The sequence below is a fragment of the Dermacentor variabilis genome, chromosome 4 (genome assembly GCF_050947875.1).
Source record: "Dermacentor variabilis isolate Ectoservices chromosome 4, ASM5094787v1, whole genome shotgun sequence".
NCBI classification, from domain to species: Eukaryota; Metazoa; Arthropoda; class Arachnida; order Ixodida; family Ixodidae; genus Dermacentor; species Dermacentor variabilis.
The window spans coordinates 147,999,797-148,014,092 of NC_134571.1; the positions used below are offsets into that span (position 1 = coordinate 147,999,797).

General features: G+C 51.4%; 1 protein-coding gene across 3 annotated transcripts in view; it reads left to right on the forward strand.

Annotated features, from left to right (window-relative positions):
- LOC142579887 (uncharacterized) overlaps positions 1-13,990 on the forward strand; it is a 354,590-nt gene extending 340,600 nt beyond the window's left edge. For all 3 annotated transcript variants that reach the window (XM_075690547.1, XM_075690549.1, XM_075690548.1), the window contains exons 9-10: positions 9,295-9,498; positions 10,773-13,990. In XM_075690547.1, the coding sequence (XP_075546662.1) occupies positions 9,295-9,498; positions 10,773-10,945 (377 nt within the window). In that variant the 3' untranslated portion in view covers positions 10,946-13,990. The remainder of the gene's footprint in view (positions 1-9,294; positions 9,499-10,772) is intronic.
- Positions 13,991-14,296: the final 306 nt, after the last annotated feature.

The window sequence follows — 14,296 nt, forward strand, 5'->3', positions numbered from 1 at the left end:
TGGTTCGGGCACAATGACTGGAATGAGAGGGTGATCCTTTGCGGTCGCATCGCCGCAGTCTCGCCTGGAAACACCTGCCGATGAGCGTTGCGGCGACGACGATCGGGCCAAAATGTCTGCCGCCCCGCCGCAGTCGCGCCGGCAAAACCACGTGTCGCAGGCGAAACGCAACAGACCGCCCCGCCGGGGGAAGGAGATCCCGATGGACAGGGGACTGCATCCGCTGTCCGGAGGGATGTCGCTCGATGATGCTCATAACCGAAGTCGGGCGTCCCTCGACGTTTCTTGAGCGCAGCGCACAGAGAAGGCCTCGTTCTCTCGTTCAGGTTCGCACGGGACACTGCAAAGTGACTTCGGGAGAGTTCACATTTTTGTTCTCGTTCCCGGCAAGCGTTAGAACTACGCTGAAACTCAACCGCTCAGTCAGCAAGCACGGCACAACCCTCACTAAGCCCTGCCAGGCTCTTTCCCCTTTTTATACCACTGCCTAGTTCCTTACAGTAGTCTAGCATCACTCAGAACGCGTCCACAAATTGAAAAATTGCACTAGAAAGCATATCATCCCTTTGAAACACTAAACAAAAGCAATATGTTAAAAAAAAATCCTGCCTCAGGAAGAAAAACATCAGTAACAAACAATTTTGAGGCTGATTCCTACGTTAGGGGCTTCGACTTAAGCCATCGGCGTTACCGTTGAGACTCCCCTTTTTGTAACGCACCTCAAAGGAATATTGTTGTAAAGCGAGGCTCCAGCGCAGGAGGCGGCCATTTTTGGGAGAGATGGTCTGCAGCCATTGGAGAGGGCAGTGATCCGTCTCAATGATAAACCTCGAGCCGGCTAGATAGCATGACAATTTCTGAACGGCCCACACGAGACACGCACACTCTTTCTCGGTGGCGCTATACGCCTGCTCACGACTGGTCAGCTTACGACTAGCATACAGGACGGGGTGTTCTACTTCTCCATTTTCCCGTTGGCACAGTACAACGCCCATGCCTCGCTCACTAGCATCGCACTGAACAATGAACCCTGTTGTATAGTCTGGCGATCGTAGCACAGGCTGGCTTGTTAGGGCACTCTTTAGGGCGCTAAAAGCTCTTTCCTTTGTCTCGTCCCAGACGACTGTTTGAGGCTCTGTTTTTCTTAGAGCATCCGTCAGGGGAGCCGCGATATCAGAGTACCTAGGGATGTACCTCTGATAGTAGCCGGCGACACCCAAGAACGACCGAATATCGGTCTTTGTGCGCGGTTGCGGAAAGTCTCGCACAGCGGCCACCTTTATTTCAGAGGGGCGGCGACGACCCTGACCAATCACGTGACCGAGGTAGACAACCTCGGCCTGTGCTAACTGGCACTTAGGAGCCTTTACTGTCAAGCCCGCTTCGCGCAGGCGGGTTAGCACTGCCCGCAAGTGTGCCATATGCTCAGACCAGGATGCGGAGAATATCGCTACGTCGTCTAGATACGGTAAAGCGAATTCTTGCTGTCCCCGCAACACTTTATCCATGAGGCTTGAAAAACAGTATGGCGCGTTCTTCAAACCAAAACTCAACATTTTAGGACGGAATGTTCCCATTGGTGAAATGAACGCCGCATACCTACTAGCCTCTTCTGTAAGTGGAACCTGCCAATAACCCCTGACAAGATCTAGGGTGGAAATAAACTGAGCGCTACTAACTTTCTCAAGGCGCTCCTCGATGTTAGGGATCGGATAAATTTGATCCTTAGTGATGGAATTAAGCCTGCGGTAGTCGACGCAAGGACGAGGTTCCTTGCCCGGTACCTCAACTAAAATCAAAGGGGAGGTATAATCACTCTCACCTGCCTCAATAACACCGAGCTGTAGCATTTTCTTTACCTCAGCCTCCATAATATCGCTCTGGCGGGGTGACACCCGATACGCCTTGGATCGTACTGGCTCTGGGGAGGTAAGTTCTATATCATGAGTAAGTACAGAAGTCCTACCAGGCCTCTCAGAGAACAGACCTTGAAACTCTTGTAATAGCTGGTGTAGTTCGGTTTTCTGCTCGGGCGACAGCGGTGCTTTACTGATAAGGTCACTAATGACTTGACCGGTGTCTTCCCTGTTCGTCACTGAGCCTAGTCCTGGAAGCTCGACCGGAAGCTCTTCAGGAACGTTTACCATCATGCACACCACTGCTTCCCTTTGTCTATAAGGTTTGAGCAGATTACAGTGGTAAACTTGCTGTGCTTTCCGCTTTCCTGGCAGACTTACCACGTAGTTAACGTCCGACAGTTTCTGAACAATTCGTGCTGGGCCCTCCCACTGCACGTCTAGTTTGTTGTTTAGCGATGTGCGCAATATCATGACCTCATCGCCCACCTCAAAACGACGGGCCCTGGCTGTCCGATCATAATAAACCTTGGCCCTCTGCTGGGCCTTTGTCATTGCTTCACCTGACAACTCCTGTGCCCTTCTTAAGCGTTCGAGGAGCTTAAGTACGTACTCCACCACGACTGGGTCGTCGCCCCTACCTTCCCACGATTCTCGAAGCATGCGAAGCGGAGATCGAAGCGAGCGACCGTACACCAGTTCAGCTGGCGAAAACCCCGTAGCCGCATGCGGCGCGGTCCTTAAAGCAAACATCACCCCAGGCAGACACAGCTCCCAGTCAGTTCGATGTTCAAAACACAACGCTCTCAACACGCGCTTCATGACGGAGTGGAGCTTCTCAACGGAATTCGACTGTGGGTGGTACACTGAGCTGTGTAACAGCTTTACCCCACACCTTTCGAGAAAAGTTGTCGTCAAAGCGCTAGTAAACACTGTGCCCTGATCTGATTGGATTTCCGCAGGGAAACCAACTCGCGCAAATATGGACAGTAGTGCATTAACTATCTCAACTGAGCTGAGTTCTTTAAGCGGCACTGCTTCAGGGAACTTTGTCGCTGGGCAGATCACAGTCAAAATGTGTCTGTACCCCGTGGCTGTTACCGGCAGAGGTCCCACTGTATCAATAACGAGCCGTCTAAAAGGCTCCGTTATGATAGGTACCAATTTCAACGGCGCCCTTGATTTGTCCCCTGGTTTGCCCACCCGCTGACAAGTGTCACATGTCCTCACGAAATGGTCTGCGTCCCGAAAACACCCTGGCCAATAGTACTCTTGCAAGAGACGGTCCTTAGTTTTCTTAACTCCTAGGTGTCCGGACCACGAACCCCCGTGTGACAAGCGCAACAGATCCTGACGATAGCATTGAGGCACGACCAGCTGATCGAACTCCACTCCTCGGCGGTCTAGATACTTCCGGTACAGGACTCCACCTCTTTCCACAAAACGCGCAGTTTTCCTGGCGATACCTTCTTTGACATTGCAGCGTATGTTTTCTAGGCTACCATCCTTCTTTTGCTCGGCTATCAAAGCCGACCGGCTGACTTTTAGCAACCTATCAAGTCCGTCTGACGTAGGCGCGATGAGCAAATCAGTAGATAGCTCTTCTAACTTTCCCGCGTCGGGCGTTTCCTCTCCAGTATCTGGCGCCTTTAACGTTACAGACTCAAGTTTATTCAGTTCGGGCGTGCTCGGAATATCAGCTTGCTGCGCCTCTGACCCTTTTTCGTTGTTTGATAACGTCGGCCCCGCAACTACCGCCTTTGCAGCGAGCTCCCGAACCTTCGATCTGGTTAAGGCCTGAACACTAGCTTCACCAAACAAAAGCCCCTTCTCGCGCAGGAGGTGATCGGACCTGTTTGAAAATAGGTACGGGTACTGGGGTGGCAGCATAGATGACACTGCCGCCTCTGTCTCAAGCGCTCCGAAAGGTCCTTCAATAAGCACCCTTGCTACTGGCAGACACACGCTATGAGCTTCCACGGCTTGCTTGATCCACGCGCACTCGCCCGTGAACATATGGGGTTCTACATAAGACGGGTGAACTACATCCATCGTAGCTGCGGAATCGCGAAGCACTCGGCACTCTTTCCCGTTCACGAGGAGGTCTCGCATGTAAGGCTCGAGAAGCTTCACGTTCTCGTCAGTGCTGCCTATTGAAAAAAACACAACTTTTGGTGTTGTTTCCGGACACTGCGCCGAAAAGTGACCCGGCTTCTGGCACGTATAACAAACGCGCGCTTGCCTCATCTCGAACCGCTTTCTGCGTTCGGCTTCGGCTGCCGCCGTCTCCTTAGGTTCGGTCGCACTGCTTCCACTCGCATCCGCACTACGCGTGTTCCCCTTTGCTCTCATGGGTGTGAACTTCGGCCTCTCGAACTTCGAGCCAAATTCACCCTTTTGACCGTCCTTAGCTCCGCGAGCCCGACGCGTCACAAACTCCTCGGCTAGCTCAGCGGCTTTAGCCACCGTACAAACGTCTGGCCTATCCAAGACCCAGTATCGCACGTTCTCCGGTAACCGACTATAGAACTGTTCTAGCCCGAAGCACTGCAGAACTTTATCGTGGTCACCAAACGCTTTCTCTTCTTTGAGCCACTCCTGCATGTTCGACATAAGCCTATACGCAAACTCTGTATATGACTCACGTTTGCCTTTCTCATTTTCCCGAAACTTCCGACGGAACGCCTCCGCAGACAGCCGGTACTTTTTTAGAAGACTCGATTTCACTGTGTCGAAATCCTCTGCCTCCTCTCTATCCAAGCGAGCGACTACGTCGGCCGCCTCGCCGGGTAACAAAGTGAGCAAGCGCTGTGGCCACGTTTCCCGAGAGAACCCCTGCTTCTCGCACGTTCGCTCAAAGTTAACCAGGAACAAACCAATGTCCTCTCCAAGCTTAAACGGCCGCATCAGGTCAGTCATTTTGAACAATACGCGTTCTCCTGCACCGTGTGCCTGACTTCCATTACGAGCGCGTTCCATCTCTACCTCAAGACGCTTCATTTCCAAAGCGTGTTGACGGTCACGCTCTTGTTGCTCTCGCTCTTTCTGTTCTTTACGTTCACGCTCTTCTTTTTCTTTTTGTTCTTTACGTTCACGCTCTTCTCTTTTTGCAGTCTCCCTTTCCTCAATGGTCTCAAGGCATTCCGACAGCTCGTCATCCTCAGCCTCTAACTCAAGAATAGCCTTTAGCAGTTCTGGTTTTCTGAGTTTGTCTGAGACATCCAGACCCAACTCTCTTGCAAGCTCCAACAATTTCGGTTTGCGCAACGACTTCAAATCCATGGCTGCTCTGAATGCTGCTTTCTCTACTGCTTACTATTGTCTTGCCGCAAACTAACCCGGCAGCAACGACAACCACAATTACCAGCTCTGTTTCTAACACTAACAAAAGCCTGGCAAAGCTCAGAAGAAGAAAGTCCCGCACTCACCAAACCTCGCAGCCAAGAGTCCAGCGCAGTCGTTCCGCTGCAGGCAACCAGTCATCACACAGGGCTCGTTGCACTGCTCCCGGATCGTCGTTGAGCTGCTCAGCATACAGTCAACTGCATATCTTCGCTGCTGGCCTCCGTTGTCGCGATCTCACCGCTGGCAGACAGTTGTTTGAAGTCGGAGGCGATCTCACCGCTGCCAACCAGATGTTTGGATCGCACCGCTGGTACGATCTGTTGGGAACTCGGCGCTGACGCCCGTGGTTGTACCTGGGTCGCAAGCCCCAAGGGTAGCGTTGGCCTGGCGGCCTGGGGTACAACTGGAAGCATCCGAAGGTCCCGGCAAAGCATGAGTCGACTGGTAACAACGAAACAACTTGTTTATTTTAACATCGCAAAGAGTTGGCGGTCAGGTTTGACCGAAGTAGAGAGACGGGAGAGCACTTCACTCAACAGAAGAAATCGGAGCCCTCCTTTTGGCGTCCGGGGGCAGCTGTTTTTATACTCTCGCAGTTGAGGGCAAGAAGGAACCCCTCAAAAGACGAGCACGTGAATGTACAATGGGCTAATGGTGACGCACACTGTCGTAGCGCTGCCGTAGCACCATGTCGAGCACGCTCTCGTAGCACCCTGTTGTAGCGCTGCCGTAGCACCATGTCGAGCACGATCTCGTAGCACCCTGTCGTAGCGCTGCCGGTCGGGCACAATGACTGTAATGAGAGGATGATCCCTGCTTTCGCTTCGCCTGGTTCGGGCACAATGACTGGAATGAGAGGGTGATCCTTTGCGGTCGCATCGCCGCAGTCTCGCCTGGAAACACCTGCCGATGAGCGTTGCGGCGACGACGATCGGGCCAAAATGTCTGCCGCCCCGCCGCAGTCGCGCCGGCAAAACCACGTGTCGCAGGCGAAACGCAACAACAGGGTAGCACAGTGCATGGGGAGAGGACGGCCATCTTATACCGGAGAAACTATCACAGCGGTTGTTTTCCCGCGGCGGCGGCAGCGACGGAAGTGGGCCGCGGCGTGGGCGGTATCAAATAATTAACTGATTAAATTTCGACGTTTTGCGTGCCACAACCAAGATCATGATCGTGAGGCTCCTACCCCCCCCCCCCCCTCTCATTAGTGGGGGACAGTTTGACCACACACGCGTGTTTGTGTTCCATTAAAGTGCCGCTAAATCAAAGTACACGAGCGTTCTTGCATTGTGTCCCCGTCGTAATGCGGTCGCTGCGGCCGGGATCGAACACGCGACCTCGAGCTCAGTATCCAGGAGCTAGGGCACGGGTATACAGAGAGGAGCCGGCTCAGCAGAGCCGGCACAACGTGCAGAAACATTTGTCGGATGTAACGAAGAGTAAAGTACTAAGCTCTGATATAGTGAAGAGCCTGAAAATACTCGGATATAGCGAAATAATTGCAATGTTCCTGAATAGATGTCGGGTATAGTTAGACCACTGGGACTTTTGAAGGGCGTGACACCTTCCTTATAGTGCTTCGCGGTCTTCGATGTATGACTTGCACAGATATACCGGGGAAGTTTCTCTCTCTCTCTCTCTCTCTCTCAATTTTTTTTTAACGAATTCAGAACATTAGCGCGATGGGAACCGTTTCCACCAGTCGTCACCGGCGGCGGCGCACCGTTGCGGCGAGCGGCCATCGGCGTGAGTCGGCGGAGGGGAACGCCGAGAACGGGGACAGCGCGTAGGTCGGTGCAGGTTCGCAAGGGCTGCAGTTTGCAGACGGCCCTTTTTTGAGAGAATCCTCGAGCGCGCGCGCAGGACGATCTTGCGGTGTTGGCAGTACAGCGCGCGCGAGCGCGCTTCGAGTTCGTGGGAGGCCCTTGAGACGCGCTCGGGGGGTGGGGGGTGGGGGTGGGGGGGCTTCCTTCCTACTCTAAATGGGACGTGCGTGGCCTGCCCCCGCCTTCTCTCACCGTTGTATAATGCCAGGTACCGCGCGGCACACGCATCCGATACGCTGGCTCGCTGTAGCGCGACCTTTCGTGTTTTTTTTTTCTTCTCTCTATTTCTCTTTATTTGAAGATTTGTTTTTCTTTTGGTTAGCTTTCCCGTGCTTAGCGTAAACGTGCATAAAATAGACAAACAAAGAAATAAAGAAGGAAGCAAGAAGACAGCGTTCCCACCTCCGCGGCGATTGTATAACGTGCGGGTGAATCTCAACAAAGGAACGCCGGCGCAGCCTTGGAGCGTGCATATTACGCCGCTCCACGTCACAATGGCGCGCATAGCGAAACAGGCAGTGAGCTTCTCGGGCGAATCGTTCCAAAGCACGGGTGTTGGCGCCCCCCCCCCCCCCCCCCACCTCCTGCCGCGCGCCAAGCTCTAAATCAACAGGCGCGAGATGTGCTTATCTGCAGGCTTTTTATCAGGGGGCTGCCGTTTTCATGAGAAAACACGTTTTTCAGTGTCATATAAAGAATTATATATATATATATATATATATATATATATATATATATATATATATATATATATAACGAGAATATTATTATATAATGAGTGCGTAATAAATGAAATAGAGAAGCGATAAATTAATGGTAACGAATGTGGAAGAAAATACAACTTGCCGTAGGTGGGGAACGAACGCACAACGTTCGCATTCGTTCGTTCCCCACTTGCGGCAAGTTGTTTTTCCATCCACTTTCATTTCCATCAATTTCTCGTTGCTTTATTGCATTTATTAGGCACAAGTAATTTCGCCTATGTTGTCCTTGGTGTCAGTGTTTGTTGGCTTCCCATGATATAACTAATAAAAATCGGGCCCCTCGGTTGTCTACGCATTGAATTATACACTGCAAGCGTGACATATAGAGCGACTCAGTTCTTAAAGGACTTGTTGATGGGTGAGTCGATTTATCTCTAAGGAAGACACAATGGCATGAACTGATACACCCACACAGAAGGAAAGAAAGTGGGTCGCACCCGTGTTTTCTTCGTGTGGTTGTCTCACCTTGCGTTGTTGCGTTTCCCTTGGGGTATCAGAGCAAGAAAGCGAAACCATCACAAGAACACAAAACACTTCACGGGCGGCACTCGTCCTCTCTCAGCTGCTTTTATCTCTCTCGGCACGTCTGACCACCTTGCTCAACGCAAATCACGCATCTGCGAATGCGCGTTACAAATTAGCCCCCATTCCTCCTGTGCAACCAGACGGCGTGCTGACGTAAGGCCCCGATTCTCAAGAGCGGCTACGTGTGGATGTCCCTGGATGTGTAGCGCATCTGAAAGTTTTCTTGGACACTGTGACAACCTGTAGCAAGCATATTGCTCATAATGACTCTGAGACGTTTTCCGAGTCGTCTCAGAAGTTGTGGCCTTCGGGAGACACGAAAAAGATTCTTGTCCGCGGACTGCTCACTGGGCTAACCACAGGAGTACTTGCATAACAGTCTTACCTAGGGAATAATTATCATTTCTCAATTTGCACAGTGTCGAGTACAGTTGGCGTCACACAAAGTGTCAATGCTGAACCTTAGGAACTATAAAAAATTCTCCTCGTAATATAAACTGTCTTTCAGCTCGGAAAAGAATCGCCGATTCGTGTAATCGTATAATAAGAAAGTACGCACTCAAGTTGTGGCCCTGCTACCGCCAAGGTTCCCCGGAGAGAAAATGAAGACAAGCACACGTCAACAAAGGACGTCGACGAGGCCCGATCTGCCGTCGTAAATGCTCGCGTTGCTTATTGCTGCTCTCGTCCAATATTGCTACTCTAGCACGGCTTGTGTGCTGCTGTCGTTGCTTTCTTTTTTAAGTGACAGATCTTTGCCATTATATTTTGTTCACTCTTTCTATTCCCATTTCCCCCACCCCCAATGTAGGGTAGCAAACCAGATGCTGTTCTGGTTGATCTCCCTACCTTTCCTACCGTTGTTTCTCTCTCTCTCTCTCTCTCTCTCTCTCTAGATTTGTCGCACTCCAAATGAGCGCCGCCTTGACATGGTCCCGGCGTGAGATGCTAACACTGAATTCGCTCTGCCCACAGATGACCCGTACTACTGCGGCTTCCGGGCGCGCGTGCCCAACTTCGCCAAGCGCGGCCAGGAGGACGGCCACCACGCGGCATCCGGTGCCATGGCGGGCGCTCCCATGCCGCGAAGCCACAGCCAGAACTACCTGAGCCTCTTCAAGGGACCCGAACGATCCATCTACGACTCGGCTTACGGAAGCTGCTCCACCGTCACGCACCGTAAGTGTGGTAACCACACGCAAGCGGATGCTTTGCTTTCTTCTCTTCTTTTTTTTCTTTTTTTCAGTTCACAGTGCCAAACTACGCGAGGTAAAATGTAAACGTCTGCTTCTGCAGTGAGCACTTGTAATTTGGTTGAGTACGCCTAGACATGCACCACAGGTTGTCTTCCAACGATTAGAATGAATGAAGCTTAATGCACCGTATGCGCGTGCACGCCACAAAAATGACGTGTAGCTTATTTCTGACGGCTAATCAACAAAACTGTGATGCGCAAGGATGCGAGATACCGAACTGTGGATTTCACTTCTGACAGATCCACGTTTAATTCGCGACCAATGTATCGGCCCGCGTCAACGTCTGGTTGACCTTCAGGACCCAATAAAGTTCTCCATACCATACCATATCAGAATCTTGAGGAATTTTACTTACAAAATGATGAACACGACCACCTCACGATGTTGTGCCAATATTAGTACCACGTGTTCCGATTCCTTATCCCCTGTGGTGTAGCACTAATGTGAATATTCGACTGCCGTAGTCTTCCTATACACCTAGTGAGAGAGAGAGAGAGAGAAGGGAAGACGGAAAGGCAGGGAGGTTAACCAGACTGAGTCCAGTTTGTGGTTTGCCGACGCTCTTATGGAGCTGCAGATGTGTATAAACCCACCGCTTGCACTTTCCTTGCTGCGATAGGCACATGTTTCTTAAGAAGGCGAAGAACTTTTGTTGCAGCTGTCTCGCATATGCTTGAAAACAGCACGCACACACGCACACACACACGTGTTATATGAGTGAGTGAAGAAACTTTATTGCAGGTCCGGCGAGGACGTGAAGTCGTCGCACACATGTTATATATTGGAATGCATCATGTAACCGCGCAAACAACAAAGGGCAAAGAAGGAAACACACAGGACAGGCGCGGAACTTCAACTGTGTGTTTCCTTCTTTGTCCTTTGTTGTTTGCGCGGTTACATGATGCATTCCGATATCGACCACCAACTAGCCCGCCTATCCATGTTAAACATGTTATATAGCGGGACACTTCTGTCCCATTATACATACTGTCGTGCGCATGCAGACTAAACTCCACTCGCCAGTCAGCGCTTGTGCCGTGTTGTATTTCACGCTGTTTTCAAGTATGGAACGTGATCCAGTCAATCTACTGTCGCACGTAATTAGCCGTCGCATCAGCTTTCCGGGAATGTAATGACGACAGATTTAGGCCTAACGCGTCGTACTGACCCTCTCCATTTCTCTCCGCCTACTCGCAGACGCACCAACAGGAGGAGCAGGAGGAGGCTTCAGCGGCGGCGGAAGCGGCGGCTCCAGCGGCGACGACGACTACTCCAAGATCTACGGCCGCATCGGCCGGGGAGGACCGAGCGGCCCCTCGTCGGCCTACAACCAGCTGCCCCGCCAAGTGTACGTCGGCGAGTGGGAATGACAGGCGGCCCGCGACGGGGTCGCCTCCCGTCGTCGAGGCCGCCAGCCTACCGCTCCGCTGTCGCAGCTACCGAACCCGCAGCAGCCCCTCGCGTCGCGACTTCCTCCGCCACTGCCGCAGCCTCGATGCTCGAGGTCCCTGCCGACCGGCGCCGCGGCACCACAGCCGCCGCCCGCCTGGAAGCCGCACAAGAGAAGCGCCCTCTACGGCCGAGTCAGGGCCGTCTTCTCCACCGGGAAGCACTGATTCGAGCCCCGACCGCCAAGCATGTGCGCGAGAAGAAACCGCAAGCCGAGTGTGACACGCGACACTTTCTGCAGCGCAGAAACTGCTCGAAGAACAGGCAAGACGGGATGGCCGAGGCATCTGCTCTGGTTTCTGCTATTCTCTGGTACCGCCTGGACAAGGCAAGCGACGACTGCGGACACACCGAATTGTGCTCTGCGTAGCGTGCCTAAAACACAGGTAGCAACCTCATGGCCGGCAAAAAACTCTGCCTCGCCTGCTGTCGGGCTCCTGAAGCATGCCTACGTTTCTGCTGTCAAAGACGCCACCGGCCTCACGTTTGGAGAGTGGTGAATGTCGTGGAGGCCGCCATGTGCTGCGCCACCACCTCTAATGACGAAGCAAATGAGCATGAAATTGGAAAACGGTCGCGGCAAGACTCGTCTTGCATGTTGCAACCATAAAGAAACCACGGGCCGCTTTCGTCCCGGAAAGTGAGCCACGAAATTTCTCACTCGGCTGCGGTGTTGTTGCCAGACCTGAGGATCACGCACGTCGTCCAATTTTCGCCAAGGGCGACAGACCAGGAGTGCTAATTCCGAGGAACATCCGCTGCCGATGTGCCGTGCCGCGGCTTGTTCGTTGAAACAGTGCTTCCAGATTTCGGGCAGGCGGTTGAACTACGGCGGCGCGGCTGCTGTTTTCGACGTGAAAATACGTCTTCAATCTTGCCATGTGGCGGTTCGTCGAAGTCACGAGGTTTAGGACCAGATGTATGGTCCAGACGAGCCGAGCATCGGGTCCGCGGCTCTATGAGGAACAACGTTTTTTTTTTATTTCAATGTTTGTTTTGCATTTGTTTATCGGTGTGCCTGTGCTGCGTGCCCGTGCGTGAATGTGTGTGGCAGGTCGAATGCGAGAGTGAAGAGTGGCCAGCGCCGCATAGCGGGAGGTCGCTTCCTCAGCCAGGAAGAAGAGAAGGACACGTAGGGCGGTTCCGAGTGCCCCGTATGCGGCAATGATCGAGCGACGACACGGTGTTTCTTTATTTTTTGCATTTTTGCTTTTGAACGTGTGCACTGAAACTGCTGTGAGACTGTTGCGACCAGCCTGACTGTACATTTTAGGAACCAAGCAAACACGTTCGTCGTCGCCGATGACTCCCGCGACGTGTGCGAAGCAGTGTGCCTCTGCTTGCGATGTTTGTTGCGGTCTCTCCTCTTTTTCTTGCTGCTCCAGCCGCACGCAGACGTTCTAGCAGTCAGATTTGGCTGACGATCGCTTCCTTTGTTTACTTGTTTATTTTTCTTTTATCCTACGTTGTTATCCTGATCGCCTGTAGACGAGACAGAACGCTTTGCGCTTGAACGCGAGCTAGCGTCTCGCATGTCGCTTTTAGTTCATTGTGGTTATTGTGTTTTATTCTAAGCAGTAGGGATGAACGTCGTGGAACCCCGACACTTGCATTGCAGAGTCCTAATCGCAAACGAAATGCTCCCATCGCGAAGCCAGGAAAGTAATACGTTCATTCTTTCCAGTGAACGTTAGTTCTGAACATAACCAGCACAAGTAAGAACGCTCTGGGCTTGTTCTTGGAAGCCTATGTATACCGTTGATGGCGTAGAGATTTCCTATGGACAGGCAATGAGTGCTGGATCTGCAAAGTGCTGAAAATGAACTTGCACGGTGACCTCACTAAGATAAGAATGGGGTATCCTCGATGTTCCCTTCTGCAAGTTGTCCCTTTGCCTTGGTTTGTTCTACGTGCGTAATACTTGTTATTGTTACACCGGAGCCCCTGCATTTGTACTCCACTGTATAGATAGTTTGCTCAGTGCTTCGTGTTACTCTTATTTTCGTTTCTACTGCGTTGTGTTGCAATATCTACACGTTGTACTCTTTCTCGCTACTTTTCGCGGAATTCTACTGCAGCAACTGGCTGGGGAGCAAAACGACAAAGGTGTCAAAAAGGGGGTGCTTCCAAAGTGGAAGAAAACAAAAGTGCTTTTGTTAAGTTCATCATAACAATGAACAGAGTCTGATTAATCGAACAAGCTAGCACAGCCAGCAATCTGCTGCGGAAACTCGGTGGGAATGGTAAAGCCATTCTGGTAGCAGTGGTGGCTCCCTAAATAACAGTGACGTTCAGCTGCCGGCACAGAGTTCCAAGAGTTGCCGTGTTATGCATTGCCATCGTGCACCCCACATCATACGCAACTTAGGTCGCAATGGAGATCACCGACCCCGTAACATTTCTCCATGAAGTTTCACTTCCAGCTATTCGCGGCAGAAAGTTATTCGTCATTTTCAGAAAATTGAAACCATGAAAAACGACCGAACGAGTATGTTTACTGTTGGTCTGACATTCCCCCAACCTTGTTTTTTGTTTTCTTGTTCGCACTTTCTTGTCTTTTCGCTACTTCAAGACAGTGTTCGACGTTGCCAACCCACTGATGACACCTAATTGTTCTCCTTACTTACGTGTCCTGTTGTTGACGACGATGATGTCCGGTAATGCTAAGTTAATGACGTGAAAAAAAAAAAGAAAGCTCTTTTGCTTCGTGCTGTTGTGGAGAGAATGTACGAAGTGTGACGGTCTGCGCACCCAATGGTGACGCACATACCTCACGCCGGAAGAAGGCCTGTCGCGGAAGGTAAAGGAGGAAACAAAAGAGGAAAGAAACTGCCAAGCTTGTTGTTGTAATTACAAGTTGTTTTGACTAATTTCTTCGTTATTTAATGAACTCGTGTAGCTTGTTTCATTTTTTTTTCCTTCGCGAGAAGTTCATTGCTAATAAAAACAAGACTTTCAGACGTTAAGTGTCTTGCGCTCAATTCATTTCCCTCGAAGTTGCGAGGATCCTGAGCAGACGACAGCATGCCAGCTTCAGTGGTGAAGCCAATTCCGAGGTGCTCAGAAACTGGTGAACTCAGTGTTTTAGAGAGAGGCACACCTTCAAGCCTCTGTAAAGTTGGCCTCAGAATATAGGGAGGAACCTAAAGAAGAGGGCGGGGTGTGTGAAATGTAGCAGACAAAAATAAAATAAAATAAATCTGGTCGCGGCAAGGTAAGCCGAAGTTGAGCAGCACCACTGCACATGTTCAGTTAAGTCATGCAGCATGTCT